The 27912-nt window shown below is 41.0% G+C and overlaps 1 protein-coding gene across 31 annotated transcripts in view; it reads left to right on the forward strand.

Annotated features, from left to right (window-relative positions):
- Nucleotides 1–21435, forward strand: part of LOC139584449 (disks large homolog 2-like) — a 349254-nt gene extending 327819 nt beyond the window's left edge. For 17 of the 31 annotated variants that reach the window (XM_071416318.1, XM_071416353.1, XM_071416427.1 and 14 more), the window contains 8 exons: nt 2191–2263; nt 4723–4819; nt 7093–7143; nt 7580–7681; nt 10698–10870; nt 18587–18699; nt 19235–19326; nt 19953–21435. In XM_071416318.1, coding sequence (XP_071272419.1) covers nt 2191–2263; nt 4723–4819; nt 7093–7143; nt 7580–7681; nt 10698–10870; nt 18587–18699; nt 19235–19326; nt 19953–20059 — 808 coding nt within the window. In that variant the 3' untranslated portion in view covers nt 20060–21435. Of the gene's footprint in view, nt 1–2190; nt 2264–4722; nt 4820–5380; nt 5427–7092; nt 7144–7579; nt 7682–10697; nt 10871–18586; nt 18700–19234; nt 19327–19952 lie in introns of those variants that run through there. The other 14 variants (XM_071416336.1, XM_071416362.1, XM_071416539.1 and 11 more) reach the window with 5 other exon arrangements.
- Nucleotides 21436–27912: the final 6477 nt, after the last annotated feature.

The following is a 27912-nucleotide window of genomic DNA, read 5'->3' on the forward strand; positions in this document are numbered from 1 at the left end:
TGAACTGAATTCCAAACTACAAGGGAAGGGCCTTTTTGCACATCAGATGTACAGCCTTATCAAAGCCTTCAAAGGAAAATGACTCTTCCTGACCAGCCAAGTAGAAGCCAACAATCTCACCCACCTTCTGACATTACTAGTCTGTTCCCTATCAGATGACCAACGGGAGAAGTACTGCGTGCTTTGAAAGGTGAGTTCTCGTTGTTTTGAGGATTTCAAAGTGTTAGAAAATGACATGTTGTTGGTTTCCTCTCCTTTCACCTTGAATGTGGCTAATGCTCCCACTGACCTGCAGCTTGATCTTATCGATCTTCAGTCTGATGCAGTGATTGGAGAACTATTCAAAACAATGTCACTGACGAGGTTCTATGCATCTTTCAATGAACAAAACTTTCCAATGATTAGGAGTCATGCTCAGATGTTTGTACTGTTTGGGTCGACCTATGTATGTGAACAGACATTTTCAGTGATGAAATATAACAAGTCAAGGCACAGATCATCTCTTACTGACTCTCACCTCTCAGCAATCCTGCGCATAGCGATGTCAGAAACTATACCTGACTTCACTGCTCTAGTCAATGCCCATCAGAGACTTCACTCCTCACACTGATTGAGTAGTTTAAATGTAATGTTGAGCTCTCTCTCTCTCTTTTTGTTTTTGTGCATACCCGTTAACAAGAGTTCTGTCCGTGGTTCTGAATGCACAGTGTACTTTTCCCTCTGTGTAGTTCATTGCATGTTTAATAATGAAAATACCTACCAAAAGGAGAACATGAATGTGGTTTATTTCTGTGCATGTTAAAAAAGTTAAATAAATTGCATATCTGGACGTGATTTACAGTAAATATATCTGTCAACACAGTCGTACACATGATGTATAATCCTGTAATATGATTCTGGCCCACGATGGCAAAAATATATTCTAATGTGGCCCTCCATGGGAAATAATTGCCCATGCCTAGAGTGTAGCCTGTTTGCCAGATAGCCAATGGAGAGAAAAGATAAGACGCACCATCTAAAACACACGTTACAGCACAGGGGTGGGTAACCCAACCAATAATACCTCATACAAGAATAATAGCAGAGCAATTCAAAAGCAACATTCAACTCTCTGGCAACAGCTCTGGTGGACATTCCTGCAATCAGTATGCCAATTGCACGCTCCCTCAAAACATCAGACATCTGTGGCATTGTATTGCGTGACAAAACTGCACATTTTAGAGTGGCCTTTCATTGTCCCCAGCACAAGGTGCACCTGTGTAATGATCATGCTGTTTAATCAGCTTCTTGATATGCCACACCTGTCAGGTGGATGGATTAGCTCGGCAAAGGAGAAATGCTCACTAACAGGGATGTAAACAAATTTGTGCACATAATTTGAGAGAAATACGATTATTTAGCCTTTGGAAAATTTCTGGGATCTTTTATTTCAGCTCATGAAACATGGGACCAACACTTTACATGTTGCGTTTATATTTTTTGTTCAGTGTAGCTCTTTTATTAGCAAGCATAGCTGAGAAATGAACACAAGGCTGAACAGAGATATATTGGTATATGACATGAGAGATTATATTGTCCTACAGTCTCCATTCCTAAAGCATTCAGTTACCAGTCCATTTATCTGAAGTTCAAAGGTGTATTAGGTGTGGTAGGTTCCCAAGCGCCTCTGCCTATGTGCAGACAACGCGCTGCATGTAGGGCCCCTGACCACGGGGGGGGGGGGGGTCCTGTCGGGTCTCAACTTACTGTTGAGATAGCATAGTAGAATAGACAACCTGCAATTTTGAAATTTAGCACATCAGCAGTTTTCCTCTTGTCAGTTACTGACAGTCAATCAATTAGCCAATGTCAACTAACATTTTATAGATTGCTAGGTAAGTTAGTCTAGCCAGTTATCTAAACCTTGTTGTCATCATGGCCGAATTACTGACCGGGTAGGCAAGGCACGTGCCCAGGGGTCCTGAATTCCATATGAATATGGCATAAGTCATGGTGAAATGTGTAGAACTTCAGGGACTAAACTTTAAAACTGCAACATTTTCTCTGCCCCATGGGGGTGCTTCTGGGTAGACTGAGTGAAGGCCCACAAAATGACAAGAAAATCAATTGCCGCAGAGAGCATTGGAGAAATGGAAAAGCCACTCTAATTATTATTTTTTATTTTACATGTGTCTTTCCTTGCACTGGCAGGGTTGAGAGGAAAGAACGAGCACGTCTAAAGACAGTGAAGTTCAATGCCAAACCTGGAATCGATTCAAAAGGGGTAAGTTCAATCTTATACTAAGGACTGGCAAGTCAACTTAACTTTTGAAGACGTTTTACGAAATGGAAACACTTGTAAACCCACATTTATCAAATAAATTCCTTTGTTAAGTTGAAAAAGTAGCCTCTAAACTTAGTTTTTTCTGAATTAATGTGAAATTAATCAGATTACCCTCACATTAGGGGAGGTTGTGATAGTCATGTATGGCCATCTATAGTATTAGCCTAAGCTCTCTCTGCCTGAGTGGAAAAGACCTCAACACGTCTCTACTGGCTGTCCCCTCTCCCTGACAGCTATCCCTCACGGCCCTGACCCTAAATAAACATTGCACATTTAGATAATTAGATTTGTTTTAATGAAGCATTTGAGGATATTCTTTTTATTTCATGAAACTCCCAGCCTCTGCGGAAGCAGAAGCCAAATGACCATACTTTGTACTCTTATTCAATTTTGGACATAACAGCAGGACATTCAGCCAGTGTTCATCAATGTTTTTGCCTACCTATGTTACAAGTAAAGAGAAGATTTTGGTTTGAATTTGCTGCATTCTTATTTAAAAGGGTTCCAATAGGTTTTGGAGGGTTAGGCCATACAAATGTATTTAAATGTTTATTTTTCAATGATTTTTTTGGGGGAAAGTTGTATTGACAAATTGCAAATAAAATAATGTCCTCAAGCTTCCAGTAAGGAGACACACAACTTCCTCTTAGATTATGGCTGAACTATGCCTCTTGGCCTCCCAAAGAGGCTAAAATCTCTTGATTTGGTCACTAGGTGTTGAACTAAGGTCGATTATAGTATTTGAACACTTTATTTTATTTGCTTGCGTGCTTCACTTAAAAAAATATATTTAAAAAAGATATGTTTAACATTTTATTACATTTGTATGGCCTTAGGGTCTACCCAGAACCCTTTTCATCTGAATAAGCTTGTCTGTTGGGAAAGTATCCATGGCAATGTCATAACTAGCTCTGAATGTGTGTCTTGTAAAGCAGACTTTTGAAACATGAAATGGTCCCTGTATTTTGATGTGGCTCTGGGCCAAACTTTCAGCACTAATGGGCTAAGAAGCAGGATTTCTCCAGCAGTTGTGTCAATACAATAATTATTTTACAGTCAGTGACTTGCATAACTGATCAGGTTTAAATCCCTAAAGGGGTGAATACTTTTTCTAGGCTGTGTGCATCGTTTACAGCATGTCCTTTACAGCTATGATTAAATGCAATAGGACATCTAAGTATGCGTCCCAAAAGACATCATATTCCGTATGTAGTGCACTACTTTTGACCAGAGCCCTATGTGTGTAATATCATGAGAAATAGTACATATTCTGAGCACACATTGCAGTAGTCGCATTGCTGTATCCTTCTCAATTGTAAATTAACACGATAATTAGTCTGTCACAGATGTTACCCACGTTAACAAATATGCCAGTATGTCAATCCTTATGATACCCCTGTGTAAGAATCACATCCACTGTGATTACATGATACAGCTTACTACTCTCACTACTTGATACAATTCTCAACTTTTATGCACACCTTAATCCACCCATTGGACACACTTATTTCAGCTGACAGTTAGAGCCAAATGTATCGAACACATGCAGTTGAGGCTGCTATTGAACCAGTTGCGGTGGTCATTGCTGGTTCAAAGAATATACCTTTTAGAATGGGTTCATGAAGTACATGGCTGCAAATGAGTATCCACCGCAGATAAACACTACAACTGCTATTCCTTCAGTCTCCTCCACGCTGCCTCCAAGCTCCTCAAACAGCACTACGCACAACTTCTCTTTAAAAAAAGTGTAATCATTTTAGCTCCTAGAACTCCCAACTGCCATGGCATGGGATCTCATCCCTCCACCTCCCGAAGTTCTAACCTGCATGATTGTTGGACAGTCATTTGTGTCACAGCCATGTTCCTTCTTTCATAGCATGACCCTGGTAACGTGTTTGCTGCATGGCTACCACATATCGGCAATTATGTGTGTTTTCTTTTCAACTTCTGTTCTTGTTTTATTTTCAAGTGTTTTCAGAATGTTTCGGGTGCAATTATGGCACATGAAGTAAATGATGGCAGATATTGCTGGGTAATTCTTCTCTATCACAAATTGAGTCATTTTGACAGTGTTATTGTCAAACCGCATCTTTGTTATTGCAATTCGAATTTGTAAAACAAGATGAGAGTTTTTGTCAAATGTCTTGATTCATTTATTGAATATTTTCTTTGCAAAATCAACAACATGAATGATTAGGCTATTATAATTAAACTCTGCTCTGAGGGATGAATCAGCTAGTGTAGCGTCAGTACTGTAATGTCAGTCATGTGTAACATTTTTGGTGACCGCCATCAATTCTTCATGTCCCACATATTGCAGCTAGTTGGTTTGTCAGCATGAATGTGGCAACAATTAGAGCTCCCTGTTTGCCCCACCCCATGCTTTCTTTCCTCCACAGTCATTCAATGACAAGCGTAAAAACAACTTCATCTTTACACGAAAGTTCCCATTCTACAAGAACGAGCTGGGTGAGCAGGATGGCAGTGATTCCGAACGTAAGTACTGTAGGCTCGAACATACTCACACATACAGGTACAAACACTGACACAGGCACATATAGGTGATACATAGGTGCGTTGTCGAGACGTGTGCCGGCCCCCCTCCTATCTTTTTTTCTCTCTCTTTTGGCTCTGGTGGAGTGATGGCATCTGGGAGCTCAAGTCAGGATCTGCCGGTGTCAAGCACTGAGCAGTCACCAGTGGTTCCTCAAAACTTCCCCCGGGGCTCATCTATCATGTTCCCCCCTTATCTGATATGACCTAAAAAATCTAAAATAAAAATGTATTTTTAATTACAGCGTGTGAGGATTACTGAAAGGGGTGATATAAGAGAACTGAAACTGTACTGGTGCTGAGCTAGTTAGGACCGGTTTAGGCTGGTCGTCTGGTGTCTGCACAGTGTCTGAACTGAGACAGATGATCTGAGCTGGACTAACCAATCTTGCCTTTCAGGGTTTCACCGTTTCACCTCTTTAACGCCACTTACCTCTTCCTTCCTCTTTTCCGGCTATCCTTGCCTTCTCTCCTTGTCTTTGCTCTCTTGGGACGGCCATGTAGGACATCCCAGGAATAGGTGATGACGGGTATGGGACAAAGACGCTGAGTAAGTTGGTTTAGGAATGGTCCTGTCGTTTCAGTCAAACAAATCTCCCACCCCCCCCAACACATTTCCCTTTTGAGTTTGGGCTTGTTTCCTCCCTCTTTGTTTTTTCGCTACCTTATTAACTCTTTTTTAGATAGCCTGTTTGCATGCTGCAGTATCACGACTCACTTTGGGACCTGATTGTCTTGATTTCTGTCACCTAACATTAGGATTGTTTGCATGACACAAAAAAAAAGAAAGACGGAAACAAAGTGTTTAAGTCTGGAAATAAATGTACTTTTTTTTAATGCAACTATTCTGTTTATAGTAAATCTCTCTGTCTCTTTCTATAACAGACAGGTGTTATCTGTTTGGATATACACTGGTCATCTGAATGGGATCAGCTCTTTTTAGGCTGGCATGCTAAGGGGTTCTTACTGTCAATGCAATGTATATTTGTGCTTTTTAATTATCTCACTTATAGTACATTTTGAATGTTTCTCCATGGAATGAGTTTGACACATTGCATTGTTGAATCCCATGACAAGAAAGAAGGTGTTCTTGTCTCCCATTTCTTTTTCTGTCACAACTTTTTACTTTACTGCGACAATAATGGACACCCACCTGTGTAACATTTGCTTTCTCCTCTTATTTTTATATAACTATTATATATTATTATTCATGTTATGTTGAGTCCAAATCCCGGGATCAGAGTACAAATAGATGCAGAACAAAATCACGTTGGTACCGTCTTGTGTTTCATATGAAATAAATAAAAAAGCACCAATTATGTGAAGTAGATTGACACTTTATAATTACAGTATAACTATGGCTAGTATGGGGGGAATGTTGATGTGGCTGTGTTTTGCGCATACTAACCAATTAACTTAACATGCCAAAGAAGCACCAATTAAATACAACTGTGAGTTGCCAGATAACAGTTCATATAGGTTTTATAGGTGTTATGCTGAAGCCTTCAAAGTGAAGCAGGGCACTTGGTGTGTTATAGTAGAAGGGTAAATTAATCGTGGCAAAGAGGTTTTTTTTCGGTTTTGAGACAAGCACCCAATGTGATCATCCTCCTGAGAGCTATAATCGTGACCTAAATTAAATTAGGCCTATATTGACAATCTTTTGACTAAAGAAACTGATTTGATGTCATATTATTTAAGTGTATGGACAAGTAATGCAATGAAGCGACCAATATATCACCATAGTCATAACTTGACTGATGGTCAAGGGTTCCTTTTGAGGTCCATATGGCAGTCCCTACCAGCTGTAGTTTGATTATCCACTCAGTACACTCATTTGTGGCCACAGCTCTAAATCAAAATGCATCCACTGGTCGTAATTTCAGACGAGAGAAAAGAACCTCCGTTTGTTTGTTTGTTGTAAAATGTATACTTGAAAAGCCTGTTTGCATAGTGCAGCAGAGGAGTTGAACTCCCTTGGCAACAGAGTCTCTCAATCCCTATTTTTAGTGTGGCAAAGTCACAATTTACACCAAGAGTGTTTTCATTGCAAGTATCTAATCACTTCTTTACTCATCCAGATTGACATTTCTCCTGTCGTGAGACACTTGATCATGAGAATAAGCATGAACATGTATGTCATGTTTGTTTTTAGTAACCGTTTTCTGTTTTATAGTAACTATTTTAGTAACCGTTTTCTTGTTTCATGTCACCAGGGAGTCAAGAGGACATGATTCTCTCTTATGAGCCTGTCATTCGACATGAGAGTGAGTACTCCAATCTTTCACCAAAGCGGTCCTTGTTAATGCCTCAGCACTTTTTCAGTCAGTGAAACATTAGCCACTTACACATTGTCAGGCTATATCCATGCAAGCCAATGTGTACTAGTGCCACAAGGTTTTAAAATCCAGATATAAAACAATTGATGACTTCCTGTTAACTCCTGCAGGAAGATTCAGGCAAGATTCAACAAGTTCTTCCCATACTAGTTATTTACAGGAAGTAATCACTTGTTGAGTCTCGAGACATCAAACCCGTTCTGGCGCTAGCATGCATCGTCTTGCTCGGATATAGCGTGACAATGGGTAAGTGGCTATTGTAGTAAAATTGCATGCCCACAATTACTGCAGAGAGTAACGCTAGGGGGACAGTTATAGCCTCAAACGTCTGTAAATTAGTCAATCGACACATTTTATCTTTCAGTTAATTACGCCAGACCCGTCATAATCCTTGGACCAATGAAGGACAGAATCAATGACGACCTGATATCAGAATACCCTGAAAAATTTGGCTCCTGCGTGCCACGTAAGTACCTGTACATTCGCAAGGAAACCAGGGGCCTTAGGTAACAAGCTTCTCGGAGTAGGAGCGCTGATTTTAGGATCAGTTTTGCCTCTTAGATCAAAATGGATAAGATTTCATGGACAGAGAGGACCTGATCCTAGAGCAGCACTCCTACTCTGAGATGCTTGATACATCTGGACCCAGGAGTCAGTTTTCCACGCTGTCTTAGGGTGGAGACAGTTGCTGCATCAAAAATGAATTGTGTGATCATGTGCCCTTGTGATTAGCTCTCCCTATAAACAGTAGATACCACCGTTGCCCTTGTAAATTCCACTGTGCTGCCAATACACCATTGTGCTAGTGGTTTATATCCATCTCCTTAATTTGTTATGTCATTATAGTGTTTGATTCATTGTTTTTCCTAATTTCTCATCAAAAGGCATTTTATTTTTTCCTCTTACATGTTTTTTTTGGGTTCTTTGTTTTGTATATTACATACTTGGTTAAATTATCCAGAGAATATTTCTTGATGACAATAGTAATGTAGGATCTTATTATTCACTTCTATTCACATGTGCAATTTAATTGAACCATTAAAGGGGAAGTTCAGGGTTTTAGAACTTGATGTTAAATGGTTCCTCACACTGAATGTAGTCTATGGGCCAGGAGACACTGTAATCGATGGTTAGTTTTATATTTTTTTTTAAGTTACTACAAACTTTATTTTTTCACAATCCAACAGAAGCTATGGGAACACATTTGGATATAGTTTTACGGACAACAGGATTTGGTGTTTTGGTAGTTTTTAGTTTAAAAGCTGTATGACTGTTGTAGACCAGTATGAAAGATAGTGAGGCCATACTACTAAGTTCAAAGGTTCGTGGACGGTAGCGTTTCTGGCTTAAAGGAGCATTTTACTCTTAAAAACCATTTTTCACACATTTCTCGTCTGTACACAATTAATGTGGTCTCACAATCCAATTATTTTGCACATACAAGCCGCATGGTTGTCTTAATAGCAGGCCTGTGAAAAGTTTTATAACTTTTTTTGCTCCTATTTGATTTTGGGAATCAGGAGACTGAGCGTCATGTAATGAAAGTGATCATGAAGACTTGCATTTTTGGGACTATCAATATTGGACTAAACTAAATTGAGTATTTAATACTATTGTATATTTCACATCACTGTGTACTTGATGTCATATTTTTTGTTTTCATTTTGTTTGTTTTCATTTACTTATCTTTCTATTTTTAAAACCAAATAAAGCAGCTAACAGTTCAGGGCAACGAGGTAAGTAAGCCACTTAGTTGCTGGTATACAGAATATATGTAGTGTAACAAAGTTGTTGGTAAAGTCAATGTAGTGAAAGGTAGTAGAATAGGTTCCACTCTGTTGTAAGTATTTGATTCAAAATGTAGAAGTATTGACATTTAAAAAAACTAAAATGCCTCTCTATACACAGTTACCAGGAGATCTACAGATTCGTCGTGGGGAATATGTAGATTTCTGTTCTCACTGGTAAATCTATATATTCCCCGGAAAAACCTACACATTTTTTAACCAACGCGACAGAGAATCTATAGATTTCCCTATTATACACATTTACGTCAACACGTATGCCAAAAATTCTGATTGAACAAAAGCACATTCAGGGCTTGATTCAATCCCTGTCATGGAAGTGCAGCGCTGTAGGGCAATTTAAAGTGTAAAGGTCATTTCCAATTGAGCCGACATATGCAGCGTTTACCGTGAATGTAGTCTCTGCGAACGCGCGAACATTGCCTTTAAATTTCAATTGTGTTATTGCGCTGAACTTCCGCGATACGGATTGAATCGAGCACCTTAGAGTATTATAACACTTACACTGGGTTTACATTCTATCACACTGAAAACCCTACATCCTCCAGATTTCAGCGTAGGTGTACTAGTTATAATGGGTTCAAAACGATCATGTTATTTTGAAAAATGTTCTTCTAACAGTGCACAATGAATTAGTTTGTTTACACACACAAACAGGCAGTTGTGTTTGTGTATCTACACTGTGATCACACTGTGCCTGCCTTTCGTAACTCTATTGTAAATAAAAAGGTATTAGAGCCACTTATTGTAAAGTGGGACCATACTAACAAATGACATTTAAAGCGAGAATCCTTAGTTGCTACAGCCATTTGTGGACTTATACATTAAATATCAATACTCATTGATTCTTGAAGAATATAACTTATAAATGGCTCATGTGCTTAGTTCAACTGTCGTACCCCATCAGAACCCCTTAATAGAAACGTATTTCACTGCAATGTTTGTAAAACAATGTAAATAAATCCTATATAGCCTCAAAAACATGCTTAAAACAATATTTTTTTTATTTCATGGATGGTCAGTCTTTGCATCCATAGCTCTGTCTGTGAATTTGAGAGGGGTTACATTTCTCCAGGCCCATCCCTCAGCTTTCTACCAAAACCGAGGCGGGGTGACCGCTTTATTGTTTCAATTAAGGACTCTATCTTTAAATGTTGTCTTGCGAACAACTTTTTTCCCCCCTGATTGTTTAAAGACCTTGATTTCAAAGTGGTTGAATGAAGTTTGTGTCTTTTTCTAACAAATAGATTGATAAAAATAAAACATTTGAAAGGTCGCGGTTTCGACTAGGTGAAATATATGTCGATGTTCCCTTAAGCAATGCACTTAACCCCAATTGCTCCGGTAAGTCGCTCTGGATAGGAGCGTCTGCTAAATGACTAAATGTATTTTTAAAAATTGTCATCCGATGGACGGCTGTAGATGTCGTCTGATTTTGAGACGCATCGCCCTATAATTTGGGATTAAATATGTCCTTGACGTTTATCTAGGATCATATTGAATTTGTTTCAAGGACACAATGACACTTAAGTTGTTAAACCAATCACTCTAAACACTGCCCCCTCTATAAGTCCCTCTTCAACAATAATTTGCACATTCAGTTAAACAATTTCCTCCTTTTACCTCCTTTTAAATTCACTTTCTTTTACCTCTTTGCCTCCTTCTCTTGTACCAAAGATACCACTCGATCAAGAAGGGACTACGAGGTCGATGGGCGGGACTACCATTTTGTAATGTCCAGAGAGCAGATGGAGCAGGACATCCAAGAGCACAAGTTCATAGAGGCGGGCCAATACAACGACAATCTGTATGGAACCAGTGTTCAGTCGGTCAAATATGTGGCTGAGAGGGTAAGTGTCAATGTCGTAGCAATTGAGATATATTTAGGCTATATATATATATATACAGTGGGGAGAACAAGTATTTGATACACTGCCGATTTTGCAGGTTTTCCTACTTACAAAGCATGTAGAGGTCTGTCATTTTTATCATAGTTACACTTCAACTGTGAGAGACGGAATCTAAAACAAAAATCCAGAAAAAAATATTGTATGATTTTTAAGTAATTAATTTGCATTTTATTGCATGACATAAGTATTTGATACATCAGAAAAGCAGAACTTAATATTTGGTACAGAAACCTTTGTGTGCAATTACAGAGATCATACGTTTCCTGTAGTTCTTGACCAGGTTTGCACACACTGCAGCAGGGATTTTGGCCCACTCCTCCATACAGACCTTCTCCAGATCCTTCAGGTTTCGGGGCTGTCGCTGGGCAATACGGACTTTCAGCTCCCTCCAAAGATTTTCTATTGGGTTCAGGTCTGGAGACTGGCTAGGCCACTCCAGGACCTTGAGATGCTTCTTACGGAGCCACTCCTTAGTTGCCCTGGCTGTGTGTTTCGGGTCGTTGTCATGCTGGAAGAACCAGCCACGACCCATCTTCAATGCTCTTACTGAGGGAAGGAGGTTGTTGGCCAAGATCTCGCGATACATGGCCCCATCCATCCTCCCCTCAATACGGTGCAGTCGTCCTGTCCCCTTTGCAGAAAAGCATCCCCAAAGAATGATGTTTCCACCTCCATGCTTCACGGTTGGGATGGTGTTCTTGGGGTTGTACTCATCCTTCTTCTTCCTCCAAACACGGCGAGTGGAGTTTAGACCAAAAAGCTCTATTTTTGTCTCATCAGACCACATGACCTTCTCCCATTCCTCCTCTGGATCATCCAGATGGTCATTGGCAAACTTCAGACGGGCCTGGACATGCGCTGGCTTGAGCAGGGGGACCTTGCATGCGCTGCAGGATTTTAATCCATGACGGCATGGTGTGTTACTAATGGTTTTCTTTGAGACTGTGGTCCCAGCTCTCTTCAGGTCATTGACCAGGTCCTGCCGTGTAGTTCTGGGCTGATCCCTCACCTTCCTCATGATCATTGATGCCCCACGAGGTGAGATCTTGCATGGAGCCCCAGACCGAGGGTGATTGACCGTCATCTTGAACTTCTTCCATTTTCTAATAATTGCGCCAACAGTTGTTGCCTTCTCACCAAGCTGCTTGCCTATTGTCCTGTAGCCCATCCCAGCCTTGTGCAGGTCTACAATTGTATCCCTGATGTCCTTACACAGCTCTCTGGTCTTGGCCATTGTGGAGAGGTTGGAGTCTGTTTGATTGAGTGTGTGGACAGGTGTCTTTTATACAGGTAACGAGTTCAAACAGGTGCAGTTAATACAGGTAATGAGTGAAGAACAGGAGGGCTTCTTAAAGAAAAACTAACAGGTCTGTGAGAGCCGGAATTCTTACTGGTTGGTAGGTGATCAAATACTTATGTCATGCAATAAAATGCAAATTAATTACTTAAAAATCATACAATGTGATTTTCTGGATTTTTGTTTTAGATTCCGTCTCTCACAGTTGAAGTGTACCTATGATAAAAATTACAGACATCTACATGCTTTGTAAGTAGGAAAACCTGCAAAATCGGCAGTGTATCAAATACTTGTTCTCCCCACTGTATATATATATAAATACAAGATCTCAGCGATCACTGCCTCATTGCCTGCATCCGTAATGGGTCAGCGGTCAAACGACCTCCACTCATCACTGTCAAACGCTCCCTGAAACACTTCAGCGAGCAGGCCTTTCTAATCGACCTGGCCGGGGTATCCTGGAAGGATATTGATCTCATCCCGTCAGTAGAGGATGCCTGTTTTTTTTTTTTAAATGCCTTCCTCACCATCTTAAATAATCATGCCCCATTCAAGAAATTTAGAACCAGGAACAGATATAGCCCTTGGTTCTCTCCAGACCTGACTGCCCTTAACCAACACAAAAACATCCTATGGCGTTCTGCATTAGCATCGAACAGCCCCCGTGATATGCAACTTTTCAGGGAAGCTAGAAACCAATATACCAAGGCAGTTAGAAAAGCCAAGGCTAGCTTTTCAAGCAGAAATGTGCTTCCTGCAACACAAACTCAAAAAAGTTCTGGGACACTGAAAAGTCCATGGAGAATAAGAACACCTCCTCCCAGCTGCCCACTGCACTGAGGATAGGAAACTCTGTCACCACTGATAAAATCACTATAATTGAGAATTTCAATAAGCATTTTTCTACGGCTGGCCATGCTTTCCACCTGGCTACCCCTACCCCGGTCAACAGCACTGCACCCCCCACAGCTACTCGCCCAAGCCTTCCCCATTTCTCCTTCTCCCAAATCCAGTCAGCTGATGTTCTGAATGAGCTGCAAAATCTGGACCCCTACAAATCAGCCGGGCTAGATAATCTGGACCCTTTCTTTCTAAAATTATCTGCTGAAATTGTTGCCATCCCTATTACTAGCCTGTTCAACCTCTCTTTCGTGTCGTCTGAGATTCCCAAAGATTTGAAAGCAGCTGCGGTCATCCCCCTCTTCAAAGGGGGGACACTCTTGACCCAAACTGCTACAGACCTATATCTATCCTACCCTGCCTTTCTAAGGTCTTCGAAAGCCAAGTCAACAAATGAATATGTATGAACTTTCCGATTTGTAAGTCGCTCTGGATAAGAGCGTCTGCTAAATGACTTAAATGTAAACAAACAGATTACCGACCATTCCGAATCCCACCATACCTTCTCCGCTATGCAAACTGGTTTCAGAGCTGGTCATGGGTGCACCTCAGCCACGCTCAAGGTCCTAAACGATATCTTAACCGCCATCGATAAGAAACAATACTGTGCAGCCGTATTCATTGACCTGGCCAAGGCTTTCGACTCTGTCAATCACCACATCCTCATCGGCAGACTCGATAGCCTTGGCTTCTCAAATGATTGCCTCGCCTGGTTCACCAACTACTTCTCTGATAGAGTTCAGTGTGTCAAATCGGAGGGTCTGTTGTCCGGGCCTCTGGCAGTCTCTATGGGGGTGCCACAGGGTTCAATTCTTGGACCGACTCTCTTCTCTGTATACATCAATGATGTCGCTCTTGCTGCTGGTGAGTCTCTGATCCACCTCTACGCAGACGACACCATTCTGTATACTTCTGGCCCTTCTTTGGACACTGTGTTAACAACCCTCCAGGTGAGCTTCAATGCCATACAACTCTCCTTCCGTGGCCTCCAATTGCTCTTAAATACAAGTAAAACTAAATGCATGCTCTTCAACCGATCGCTGCCTGCACCTGCCCGCCTGTCCAACATCACTACTCTGGACGGCTCTGACTTAGAATATGTGGACAACTACAAATACCTAGGTGTCTGGTTAGACTGTAAACTCTCCTTCCAGACTCACATCAAACATCTCAAATCCAAAGTTAAATCTAGAATTGGCTTCCTATTCTGCAACAAAGTATCCTTCACTCATGCTGCCAAACATACCCTTGTAAAACTGACCATCCTACCAATCCTCGACTTCGGCGATGTCATTTACAAAATAGCCTCCAATACCCTACTCAATAAATTGGATGCAGTCTATCACAGTGCCATCCGTTTTGTCACCAAAGCCCCATATACTACCCACCACTGCGACCTGTACACTCTCGTTGGCTGGGCCTCGCTTCATACTCGTCGTCAAACCCACTGGCTCCAGGTCATCTACAATACCCTGCTAGGTAAAGTCCCCCCTTTTCTCAGCTCGCTGGTCACCATAGCAGCACCCACCTGTAGCACGCGCTCCAGCAGGTATATCTCACTGGGCCCCCCCAAAACCAATTCTTCCTTTGACCGCCTCTCCTTCCAGTTCTCTGCTGCCAATGACTGGAACGAACTACAAAAATCTCTGAAACTGGAAACACTTATCTCCCTCACTAGCTTTAAGCACCAGCTGTCAGAGCAGCTCACAGATTACAGCACCTGTACATAGCCCATCTATAATTTAGCCCAAACAACTACCTCTTTCCCTACTGTATTTATTTTGCTCCTTTGCACCCAATTATTTCTATTTCTACTTTGCGCATTCTTCCACTGCAAATCAACCATTCCACTGTTTTACTTGCTATATTGTATTTACTTCGCCACCATAGCCTTTTTTCTTTTTTCTGTTATTTTTTTTTTGACTTCATCTCCCTTATCTCTCCTCACTTGCTCACATTGTATATAGACTTATTTATCTGCTGTATTATTGACTGTATGTTTGTTTATTCCATGTGTAACTCTGTGTTGTTGTATGTGTCAAACTGCTTTGCTTTATCTTGCTCAGGTTGTAAATGAGAACTTGTTCTCAACTTGCCTACCTGGTTAAATAAAGGTGAAATAAATAAAATAAATAAATATATATAGGTCTGCTTATGCAATATGATTATTAGGCCATAGCTCCTTTATTAAATTCATTTTCAAGCTGTTATCTGTATTTTCCTCCCAGTCTTGGGGAATCCACTCTGAACATATAGTTTAGCAAGTCATCGATTACTTAACACCGGAAGAAGTTAAGCTGCACTCAAGCTACGCTTAAGAAAAATATAGTTTACTTCATTAATGTTACTTTGAAAGAGGTAGTTCACTACATCCAAACTACTTTGTGATAAATTATCACATCTAAATCTAAAATGTCATAGACTACAAATTGCAAGAACAGATTACTCTGGAGTCAGATGTTAACAGAATGTGTAATTTTGGCCCATTAAACACAAAACATATGTTTCATGTGATAATTAGGCAGGTCTATTTCTGAAAAAGAAAGGACGTTCTTGCCTACTTCACCCATATTTAGTTTTTCTTTTGCTAAACAAAATTGTGTGTAGTTTGTGGTGGTAAAAATTGTCATACTTGAGTAAAAGTAAAGATTCAGTACCTTAATAGAAAATGACTCAAGTGAAAGTCACCCAGTAAAATTGAATAATAAATCTAAATGTATTTGGTTTTAAATATGCTTAAGTATCAAAAGTAAAAGTATGAATCATTTCAAATTCCTTATATTAAGCAAATCAGACAGCACCATTTTCACTTTAATTTACGGATAGCCGGGGGCACACTCCAACACTCAGACATCATTTACAAATGAAGCATGTGTGTTTAATGAGTCCGCCAGATCAGAGGCAGAAGGGATGACCAAAGATAAGTGAATGAATTGGACCATTTTCCTGTCCTGCTAAGCATTCAAAATGTAATGAGTACTTTTGTATGTATGGAGTAAAAAGTACATTATTGTCCTAAGAAATGTAGTGATGTAAAAGTTGTCAAAAATATAAATAGTGAGGTATAATACCCCACAAAGAACTACTTATGTAGTAATTTAAAGTATTTTTACTTAAGTACTTTACACCACTGTGTGGAGTTCCAGTAGTTAGCTACACCACTACATGGCAAAAAAAGTTATTAACTACTGAACTACCAATATTTTAATTTAGTTCAACTACCACAAAGCTACCGCAAAATGTAATTATATTACAAGTTGAAATACATGTAGTTCACTACTTTTCAACACGGTTCCTATCTTAATACACTAACACAGTAAATGTTATTCTACATTTAAAAATGAGGGGGAGACTCATGTGATTCTAACCCTTGCCACAATCTGCGACAATTACGTGGAGCTAGGCACTACACAGAGAGATATTTGACCAGTCAGTCAACTACACGTGATGTAGTTGCTTTGATTATCAGAACGTGCCGTTGGACTTCTGTTAAGGACACTTCCATGAACAAGTGTTAGAGCACGTCCAACTATGTTGACGATTTTAATTGGCTGTTACGAACAGGATATAATCACGGCCACCTGGTAAGGTTAGCATGTGGCTAAATGTTCCAGGTTATGTAATTAGTATAGCTAACATGTCGCCTTTAATCACGTGCAACTACGTCGACGATTTTAATTGGCTGAGAAATACAAAATGTGGTTTCCTGTATGTTGCAACCACACAAAGATTAAAAAAATGTATTTGATCGATATCTGAACTTTTAAAAGTCTGTGTGTGTTATTGGTCTTCAAGCATAATTATCCCTTTATACAGTATGTACTGTTTACCCCTTCTAGTAAAGTATTACCAGATTCTTTGTCAGAAACAGTAATTTGACTGAATCAAGGACGTCATGTGAATTCAATGATTATGTACAGTGCCTTGTGATTTGTTGTTACAGCCTGAGTAAAAAAAAATATTGAGATTCTGTGTCACTGGTCTACACACGATACCCCATAATGTCAAAGTGTAATTATGTTTTTAGACATTTTTACAAATTAATTTAAAAAATGAAAAGCAGAAATGTTTTGAGTCAATAAGTATTCAACCCCTTTGCTATGGGAAGCCTAAATAAGTTCAGGAGTAAAAATGTGCTTAACAAGTCACATAATAAGTTGCATGGACTCAGTCTGTGTGCAATAATAGTGTTTTTAACATAATTCTTGAATGACTACCTCATCTCTTTATCACACACACACACAATATGTAAGGTCCCTCAGTCAAGCAGTGCGTTTCAAACACAGATTAAACCACAAAGACCAGGGAGGTTTTCCAATGCCTCGCACAAAAGGGCACCTATTGGTAGATGGGTAAAAATCTAAAAAAGCAGACATTGAATATCCCTTTGAGCATGGTGAAGTTATTACTTACACTTTGGATGGTGTATCAATACACCCAGTCACTGCAAAGATACAGGTTTCCTTCCTAACTCAGTTGCCGGAGAGGAAGGAAACCGCTCATGGATATCATAGTTATGGATATCATAGTTACAGAGTTCAATGGCTGTGATCGGAGAAAACTGAGGATGGATCAACAACATTGTAGTTACTTCACAATACTAACCTAAGTGATAGAGTGAAAAGAAGAAAGCCTGTACAGAATACAAATATTCTAAAATATGCATCCTGTTTACAATAAGGCACTAAAGTAACACTGCCAAAAATGTGGAAAAGCAATGTCCTGAATACAAAGCGTTATGTTTGTGGCAAATCCAATTAAACACATCACTGAGTAACACTCTTCATATTTTCAAGCATAGTGGTGGCTGCATCATGTTATGGGTATGTATGCATGTCATCGACAAGGGAGGTTTTTTTTGTTAAAAGAAACGGAATAGAGCTTAGCACAGGCAAAATCCTAGAGGATAACCTGGTTCAGTCTGCTTTCCAACAGACATTAGGAGACAAATTCATTTTTCAGCAGGACAGTAACCTAAAACACAAGGCCAAATATACACTGGAGTTGCTTACCAAGACGACATTGAATGTTCTTGAGTTTGCCTAGTTACAGTTTTGACCTAAATTGGCTTGATAATCAATGGCAAGACTTGAAAATTGCTGTCTAGCAATGATCAGCAACCAACTTGACAGAGCTTGAAGAATTAAAATAAGAATAATGTTCAAATATGATATAATCCAGGTGTGCAAAGCTCTTAGAGACTTACCCAGAAAGACTCACAGCATCACTGCCAAAGGTGATTCTAACATGTGTTGACTCAGGGGTGTGAATACTTATTTAAATGAGAAATATTGCAAAAATATATTGCAGCATTTTCTAAAAACATCTTTTCACTTTGTTATTATGGGGTATTAATCCATTTTAAATTCAGGCTGTAACACAACAAAATGTGGAATAAATCAAGGGGTATGAATACTTTCTGAATGCACTGTACATAAACTGTTTCTTTCTTCTTTCAGCAGGGTAAACACTGCATACTTGACGTGTCGGGGAATGCCATTAAACGACTACAAGTAGCACAACTTTATCCCATTGCCATCTTTATAAAGCCTAGATCCATCGATTCATTAATGTGAGTTCTCATCTCCCAACTCATGAACATATTATTACAGAGCAAATGTGTTTATAACGGATATGCGATACAATAGAAGGCGCTGACATCAAGTGAGTGCAGAATGTATTTTATGTGGTCTCCAAAGTGGGCAGGGGGCAAATCGGACAATTAAGTGAAAATGGGAGTTGAATTGACAAATACAACAGTTGCAGACAGTAGAATTTATGGGTCCGGTTTCCCAGACACAGATTAAGTGCTGAAGATCAGCGATTTAAATATAAAGGTCATTTCCGATTTAGCCGACATATACAGCGATTAGAATGGATGCAGTCTCTGCTAATGCGCGAACATTGCCTTTAAATTGATATCGCCCTGTAGCGCAGCTCTTCAGCGCTACGGATTAAATCCAGCCCTAAACCTGTTCCTGGACTAAAAGCCACTTTCAATGGAGATTCTCCATTGAGCTTGCTTTATAGTCCAGGACTAGGCTTAATCTGTGTCTGGGAAACCTCCCCATGAAGTCTGAGGCCTCACAACAAACATCTGTCCCCAGGGAGATGAATAAGAGGCTAACTGAAGAGCAGGCCAGGAAGACATTTGACCGGGCCATGAAGCTGGAGCAGGAGTTTGCCGAGTTTTTCACAGGTACAGTATCCATGAGTTAAAGATGCACAATGTTGCTCTTTTTAGACAAAAGAGTTGTGAAAAATTGTAGTCTTGTCGATTTCAGTGCCACCTGTGTTGGTGTATACAGTTATGAGGCCTTATTTCTCAACCTTCTATAGATTTCACACCATTTTGGTGCACATCGAGAATCCTACAATTAGTGGGAACATTGCATACTGTACGCCACAAATTATTGGTGTTTATCAAATGATAAAGCAGATCCATAATGTAATTCTGTGCATGTGCACGAGCATTACAACCCTGCCTGGATAATGCCCTTTATTCAACTTTTATGGTGACAAATAACACCCTTATTTGCTGTATGACAAGGAACAATTGGAACTAAGGCACTAGTACATTTGATGATTTTTCTTAGAAGTGTTAGCAGAATGTTTTAATCTTTTGCATTGACTCTTTCAACCTAACCTGTGGTTGTAAATTTCACCACAATATGTTATATGGGTGCAATGTATTGTTCTCACGAACAGTATGTACATTACTAAAAACAATGTTCTTCTCAGTTGACATTGAGCAATTTTATTCTTTAAAAATAATTGCTAAATGGCTATATCTGTCTGTACTGAATGTCTCCCCTTGTTTTGCAGCCCTTGTTCAAGGGGACACCTTAGAGGAAATTTATAACCACTGCAAAATGGTGGTAGAAGAGCATTCAGGACCCTACATCTGGATCCCGTCAAAGGAGAAATTATGAGAACACACCACTTTGGCAGGGAGATTGGACTGCTAGAAACAAAATACTTTGTAACATATGATCAATTGTAATGGCAATTTATATTGTTCATAATTATAGCCAATTAATATGATTTTTTTTTTGTTATTGTTTTTTTTGTTTTTTTCACTTTCAATATGAATGTTCCTGAATGTACACCACAAAGTTCAAGAAACATTTTTGGCCTAAGAAATGTTACTGTTTGTATATTTAATGATTTTTATTTTTAAGAAAATGTTAAGGAAATGAATTTTAGAAGATGGCAGATACACAAGTCATTGCCACACCAACAAAGGAGGGGAAGGAAATAATATCAGCTTCTTTTGCTTTTCTCCACCCAACAGCTAGACTTTGTGTCCTCTGACGCTCACCTCACATCAATAGTTGACATTTTGTGTGACTTTGGCATCTATGCACTCACATGGCCCTTGTACACAGTTCATCATACTCCTGCTATTTTTACATTGTTATTTTGTATTAATTTTATTATGTTGTGAATCCAGATTTGTTGGACATTTTTAATTTGAATAAGAATTTTCCTCAACTGTATTGTTTATTTTGCGGATTCTTTCATAAAAAACAATTATTGTTGAGATGCTTTGAGAGGGCACAACAGCACAGAAAATATTTATTATAAAGATGTATAACTTTGATTAAACATTTTATTTGAAAAAATGTATCTTGTTTGACAGTGCACTGTATATTTGGTGATGCTGGGTAAATGGAAAACTACAGAATTTGGGAATATAAGGTTCTATCTGCATTTTTGTCAAAATTATTGACATAGCCTTGTTATTGACATAGCCTTGTTATCTACCTATATAAGCCTTGTTATCTACCTATATAGCACTCTTAATAGCCCAATTCATTTTAAATTCAAAAGAATACTAGATATAAATTGCTGACACCATTCAAACCCATTAGGGTTCGTAACATTGAGGCCAATTATCTCAGACTCATATTTTTGCAGATCAAACCTTATAGTCCCAAGCTCTGGAGGTCCCAAGTCCTTCGAGGACTGATAGTAATGCACTGTGGTGAGCCCACAAGTCTAAGGCCGTATTCACAAAGCATCCTAACGTGAAGAATTGCTCCCAAGGCTGTGTTTACACAGATTTGGGCTGCCTGTATAAACACCTATGTGGCATAGTTCCGAAATTACACTGTTTTAAAGCATATTTATTTTCTCCAACTTTCAGGCTTCTTATGAGTTTGATACTTTATTAATTAGTTTCACAAGGCCTATCACAAGTTCAATGTTCCACAATAGTGCTTACATTATTTCAGATGTTTTTATACTGTTATAATTTGTGGAATATTAAGGTATCACATTGAAATAAACATCACCTGTGAAGATACTGATGGCTCAATGGCGCGGACTGGGGTGACTTTGGAGATACGCACACACTTGTAGTGCAGAACCAGATGATGTGGTGCGCAGTGAAATGAGAATATGCCCCTAACGGCCCTGCTACACTATAGCCATCGGACGTCCGCAATTGCTGTCAGCCATTGAGGAAATGCTTCCTTTGAAATCAGTGAAAGCTGCTTCACTGCCCGTGTTGAGCTTGTGTAGCGTCACGTCCAATGGCCAGTGTCCAAGCTGAGGTTCAATTCTCGATGGCTAACACGCGCGCATTCATTCTATCTTGTGAATTGAAATAAAGTTTATTTTGGTTGCATATGGCCTTGACTATTCACCACTGGCTATTTTACTAAGATTTATAATAGTATGGTGCCAGAGGAAATGGCGGAAGTTTTACGGGTTCCTGACCAATTTTGCTATTTTGTGTATTTCTTGGGGGCTCATCTTAACTTTCTTGAAAATAATGTTTCCGCCATTGTTTCCTATGACCAAAAAGAGCTTCTGGACATCAGAATAACTATCACTAACCTTGATTTGGACAAGGATTTCTACTTCAACGAGTCGGACCAGGCCTAAATCCCCGACACTCGGAGGAGGATGAGACGGCGCTATAGAGGCCGGTGTGCAGGATAACTGACCAGACTACGTCGGAGAGTGATTAAATAGCCTCTACCCTCCAATCTATTGAATGTGCTGGAGAATAAACTGGATGAGCTCCCTTCGAGACTATTCTATCAACGTGATCTGAAGAACTGTAATATCCTATGTTTCTCCGAGTCGAGGCTGAACAAGGACATGGTAGATACAAATCTATACAGGACAGAATGGCTGCGTCGGGAAAGCTCAGAAGAGAGTGTGTGTGTCTCTTTGTTAACAGCTGGTGCACAATCTCTAAAATTAAGGAAGTCTCGAAGTTCTGCTCGCCTGAGCTAGAATACGTCATGATAAACTGTAGACCGCACTATTTACCAAGAGAGTTTTCATCTATATTTTTTGTAACTGTCTATTTACCACCCCAAACTGATGCTGGCACTAAGTCCACTCTCAACGAGATGCATAGGGTCATAAGCAAAAAAGAAAATGCTCACCCATAGGCGGTGCTCCTAGCATTGACTTTAATGCAGGAAAACTGAAACCTGTTTTACCTCATTTCTACCAGCATCTCACATGTGCCACCAGAGGGGGGAAAAAGTCTACATCACCGTTACTCCACACACAGAGACGCATAAAAAGCGTTCCCTCATCCTCTATTTGGCAAATCTGACCATAACTCTATCCTGCTGATTCCTGCTAGCAAAAACTCAAACAGAAAGTTCCAGGGACGCGCTCAATACAGGACTGTTTTGGTAGCAAAGACTGGAATATGTTCTGGGATTCATCCGATGGCATTGAGGAGTTTACCACATCAGTCTCCTGCTTCGTTAGTAAGTGCATCGCCGACGTTGTCCCCACAGTGACCGTACATACATATCCCAACCAGAAGCCATGGATTACAGGCAACATCCGCATGAGCTAATGGCTAGAGCTGCCGCTTTCAAGGAGCGGGACACTAATCCAGACGCTTATAAGAAATCCCGCCTAGCCCTCCGACGAACCATCAAACAGGCAAAGCGTCAATACAGGACCAAGATCGAATCCGTAATCTGGACGCTACACCGGCTCTGATGCTCGTCGGATGTGGCAGGGCTTGCAAACTATCACAGATTACAAAGGGAAACCCACCCACGAGCTATGCACGCTTTTAGGCAAGCAACACTGAACTATGCGCATCAGAGCACCAGCTGTTCCAGACGACTGTGTGATCACTCTCTCTGTAGCCGATGTGAGTAATACCTTTAAACAGGTTAACATTCACAAGCCCACGGGGCCAGATGGATTACCAGGATGCCTTCTCAGAGCATGCACTGGCAAGTGTATTAACTGACATTTTCAATCTCTCCCTGACCCAGTCTGTAATACCTACTACAATGCATTCGGAAATAATTCAGACCCCTTGACTTTTTCCACATTTTGTTACTTCACAGCCTTGTTTTAAAATTGATTAAATCGTTTTTTTCCCCTCATCAATCTACACACAATACCCCATAATGACAAAGAAAAAGCAGGTTTTTAGTACATTTTGCAAATGTATTACAAAAAAATAAAATAATGAAATATCACATTTACATAAGTATTCAGAACGATTGGGTTTAAGTCCAGGCCCTGGCTGGGCAACTCAAGGACATTCAGAGACTGGTCCCGAAGCCACTCCTGCGTTGTCTTAGCTGTGTGCTTAGGATCGTTGCCCTGTTGGAAGGTGAGCCTTCGCCCCAGTCTGAAGTCCTGAGCGCTCTGGAGCAAGTTTTCATCAAGGATCTCTCTGTACTTTGCTCCGTTCATCATTCCCTCGATCCTGACTAGTCTCCCATTACCTGCCTCTGAAAAACATCCCCACAGCATGATGCTGCCACCATGCCTCACCGTGGGGATGGTGCCAGGTTGCCTCCAGACGTGACGCTTGGCATTCAGGCCAAGGAGTTCAATCTTGGTTTCATCAGACCAGAGAATCTCGTTTCTCATGGTCTGAGTCCTCTAGGTGCCTTTTGGCAAACTCCAAGCGGGCTGTCATGTGCCTTTTACTGAGGAGTGGCTTCCTTCTGGCCACTCTACCATATATACCTGATTGGTGGAGTGCTGCAGAGATGGTTGTCCTCTGGAAGGTTCTCCCATCCCCACAGAGGAACTCTGGAGCTCTGTCAGAGTGACCATCGGGTTCTTGGTCACCTCCCTGATCAAGGCTTTTCTCCCCAATTGCTCAGTTTGGCCGGGCGGCTAGCTCTTGGAAGAGTTTTGGTGGTTGCTAACTTCTTACATTTAAGAATGATGGAGGCCACTGTGTTCTTGGGGATCTTCAAAGCTGCAGACATTTTTTGGTACCCTTCCCCAGATCTGTGCATTGACACAATCCTGTCTCGGACAAGTCCTTCGATCTCATGGCTTGGTTTTTGCTCTGACAACTGTGGGACCTTTTATAGACAGGTGTGTTTCTTTCCAAATCATGTCTGTTTTTATCTGTTTTTATTTTTATTACATTTGCAAAAACGTAATTTTTGCTTTGTCATTATGGGATATTACTTGTAGATTGAATTTTTTTTACCAATTTTAGAATAAGGCTGTATATAACGTAACAAAATACAGAAAATGTCAAATGTACTCTATATGTTTCAAGCAGACCGCCATAGTCCCTGTGCCCAAGAATGCAATGAATCATGGATCTTGGAGATCTCGGAACAGGCACTGTAAGTGTAACTATGCTGACGTAACACTTCATTATGTTTCACCGTGAAAACAGTTCTCATGGGTACACAAATCCCAAGTAATGTAGGCCTATGCCATTGCAAAATCGAATGCTTTTAATCGAACGTTAACCTCTTCTAACACCTTATAGGCCTACTGTCATTAATGTATAGCCTACTTATTGAATGTTAATTGGTGTCTAGCTGTAGGCTAGTTGTCTAGTGATATTGTCAACCATCATCAGCTGATCCAAGAAAGAAAACAAATATTGATCGAAACTAATAAAGCTAAATTAATGGTCTACTACTTTTGGCAATGGATGACACGGAGAACACCTGAAAAACAAAGCAAAGAGTGCTCTAAACAGCTGACTGACAAAAGCAAACCATAATAAACCAACTGATAAATCGAATGTATTGGAATATAGGCATAGGTTATTTTCATCAAAGACGCATTGCAAACAAATGGCAAAAATTAGGAAGTACAAAGGAAAATCTTTGAGTATTGGAGCTCAGCTGAGGCTGAAATTCAGCACTACTGTGTGGACAGTCTGCTACTGCAAGGCAAGCAGTACCGATGCACCAGGTCTAAATTAAGCAGCAGCAGCTGAAAAGATGAGCTCCTACAAATATTGAAATTTAAATGTTTTTTTTTAGAGTAAAGTACATCGAAAAAAAATCAAAAGAAAACTGCAAACTGAATAGGAGACCAAACAAGCAGCAAACAAAGAAGAAAGGCTTTTGAAAAAGTAACAATTTTTCATAAAATTATACCGTTTTCTTAGCTAGCTAAGTTGTTTACCTGTTGCTAGGCAGTTGCTAGGGACATTCCTGAAAGAAGCTAGCTAGCTAACAAGGAGTGTCTAGTTGGCAGAAGAGAAGAAGGGACAAAGTGGGACAAAATAAGGACAGAAGAAAAGGGAAAGGGGACATTAAGGTGAAGCAGTCCTCTAAAGACACAAAAGACAATAATACAAGAAACAACACTTCTATTGCCTCTCCCTCTACGATACGCACTTCCGGTTTGGTTTGGAGCGAGTAGTTGCATTCCGCTTTGCTCCACAGGTAGTATTACAGGTAGTATTACATTTCATTTCATTACAGTACAACAGTTTGATTTGTTTGATCTTAGCTGGCTACATAGCCGTCTTTGTATCCAAGATAATTGTGTAGTCTAGAGTAATTGTCGAGGTTACCTAGCCAGTTAGAGGTTACCTAGCCAGCTACACTTTCAAACAAAGTCAACAACGCAGCCACTGCTAGCTAGCCTATTTCACCAGCCAGCAGTACTATATCATTTTAGTCAATAAGATTTTTTGCAACGTAAGCTTAACTTTCTGAACATTCGAGACGTGTAGTCCACTTGTCATTCCAATCTCCTTTGCATTAGCGTAGCCTCTTCTGTAGCCTGTCAACTATGTGTCTGTCTATCCCTGTTCTCTCCTCTCTGCACAGACCATACAAACGCTTCACACCGCGTGGCCGCTGCTACTCTAACCTGGTGGTCCCAGCGCGCACGACCCACGTGGAGTTCCAGGTCTCAGGCAGCCTCTGGAACTGCCGATCTGCGGCCAACAAGGCAGAGTTCATCTCAGCCTATGCTTCCCTCCAGTCCCTCGACTTCTTGGCACTGACGGAAACATGGATTACCACTGATAACACTGCTACTCCTACTGCTCTCTCCTCGTCTGCCCACGTGTTCTCGCACACCCCGAGAGCTTCTGGTCAGCGGGGTGGTGGCACTGGGATCCTCATCTCTCCCAAGTGGACATTCTCTCTTTCTCCCCTGACCCATCTGTCTATCGCCTCCTTTGAATTCCATGCTGTCACAGTTACCAGCCCTTTCAAGCTTAACATCCTTATCATTTATCGCCCTCCAGGTTCCCTTGGAGAGTTCATCAATGAGCTTGACGCCCTGATAAGTTCCTTTCCTGAGGATGGCTCACCTCTCACAGTTCTGGGTGACTTTAACCTCCCCACGTCTACCTTTGACTCATTCCTCTCTGCCTCCTTCTTTCCACTCCTCTCCTCTTTTGACCTCACCCTCTCACCTTCCCCCCCTACTCACAAGGCAGGCAATACGCTTGACCTCATCTTTACTAGATGCTGTTCTTCCACTAATCTCATTGCAACTCCCCTCCAAGTCTCCGACCACTACCTTGTATCCTTTTCCCTCTCGCTCTCATCCAACACTTCCCACACTGCCCCTACTCGGATGGTATCGCGCCGTCCCAACCTTCGCTCTCTCTCCCCCGCTACTCTCTCCTCTTCCATCCTATCATCTCTTCCCTCTGCTCAAACCTTCTCCAACCTATCTCCTGATTCTGCCTCCTCAACCCTCCTCTCCTCCCTTTCTGCATCCTTTGACTCTCTATGTCCCCTATCCTCCAGGCCGGCTCGGTCCTCCCCTCCTGCTCCGTGGCTCGACGACTCATTGCGAGCTCACAGAACAGGGCTCCGGGCAGCCGAGCGGAAATGGAGGAAAACTCGCCTCCCTGCGGACCTGGCATCCTTTCACTCCCTCCTCTCTACATTCTCCTCTTCTGTCTCTGCTGCTAAAGCCAATTTCTACCACTCTAAATTCCAAGCATCTGCCTCTAACCCTAGGAAGCTCTTTGCCACCTTCTCCTCCCTCCTGAATCCTCCTCCCCCTCCTCCCCCCTCCTCCCTCTCTGCTGATGACTTCGTCAACCATTTTGAAAAGAAGGTCGACGACATCCGATCCTCGTTTGCTAAGTCAAACGACACCGCTGGTTCTGCTCACACTGCCCTACCCTGTGCTTTGACCTCTTTCTCCCCTCTCTCTCCAGATGAAATCTCGCGTCTTGTGACGGCCGGCCGCCCAACAACCTGCCCGCTTGACCCTATCCCCTCCTCTCTTCTCCAGACCATTTCCGGAGACCTTCTCCCTTACCTCACCTTGCTCATCAACTCATCCTTGACCGCTGGCTACGTCCCTTCCGTCTTCAAGAGAGCGAGAGTTGCACCCCTTCTGAAAAAACCTACACTCGATCCCTCCGATGTCAACAACTACAGACCAGTATCCCTTCTTTCTTTTCTCTCCAAAACTCTTGAACGTGCCGTCCTTGGCCAGCTCTCCTGCTATCTCTCTCAGAATGACCTTCTTGATCCAAATCAGTCAGGTTTCAAGACTAGTCATTCAACTGAGACTGCTCTTCTCTGTGTCACGGAGG

Source organism: Salvelinus alpinus, chromosome 1 (genome assembly GCF_045679555.1).
Source record: "Salvelinus alpinus chromosome 1, SLU_Salpinus.1, whole genome shotgun sequence".
Classification (NCBI taxonomy): Eukaryota; Metazoa; Chordata; class Actinopteri; order Salmoniformes; family Salmonidae; genus Salvelinus; species Salvelinus alpinus.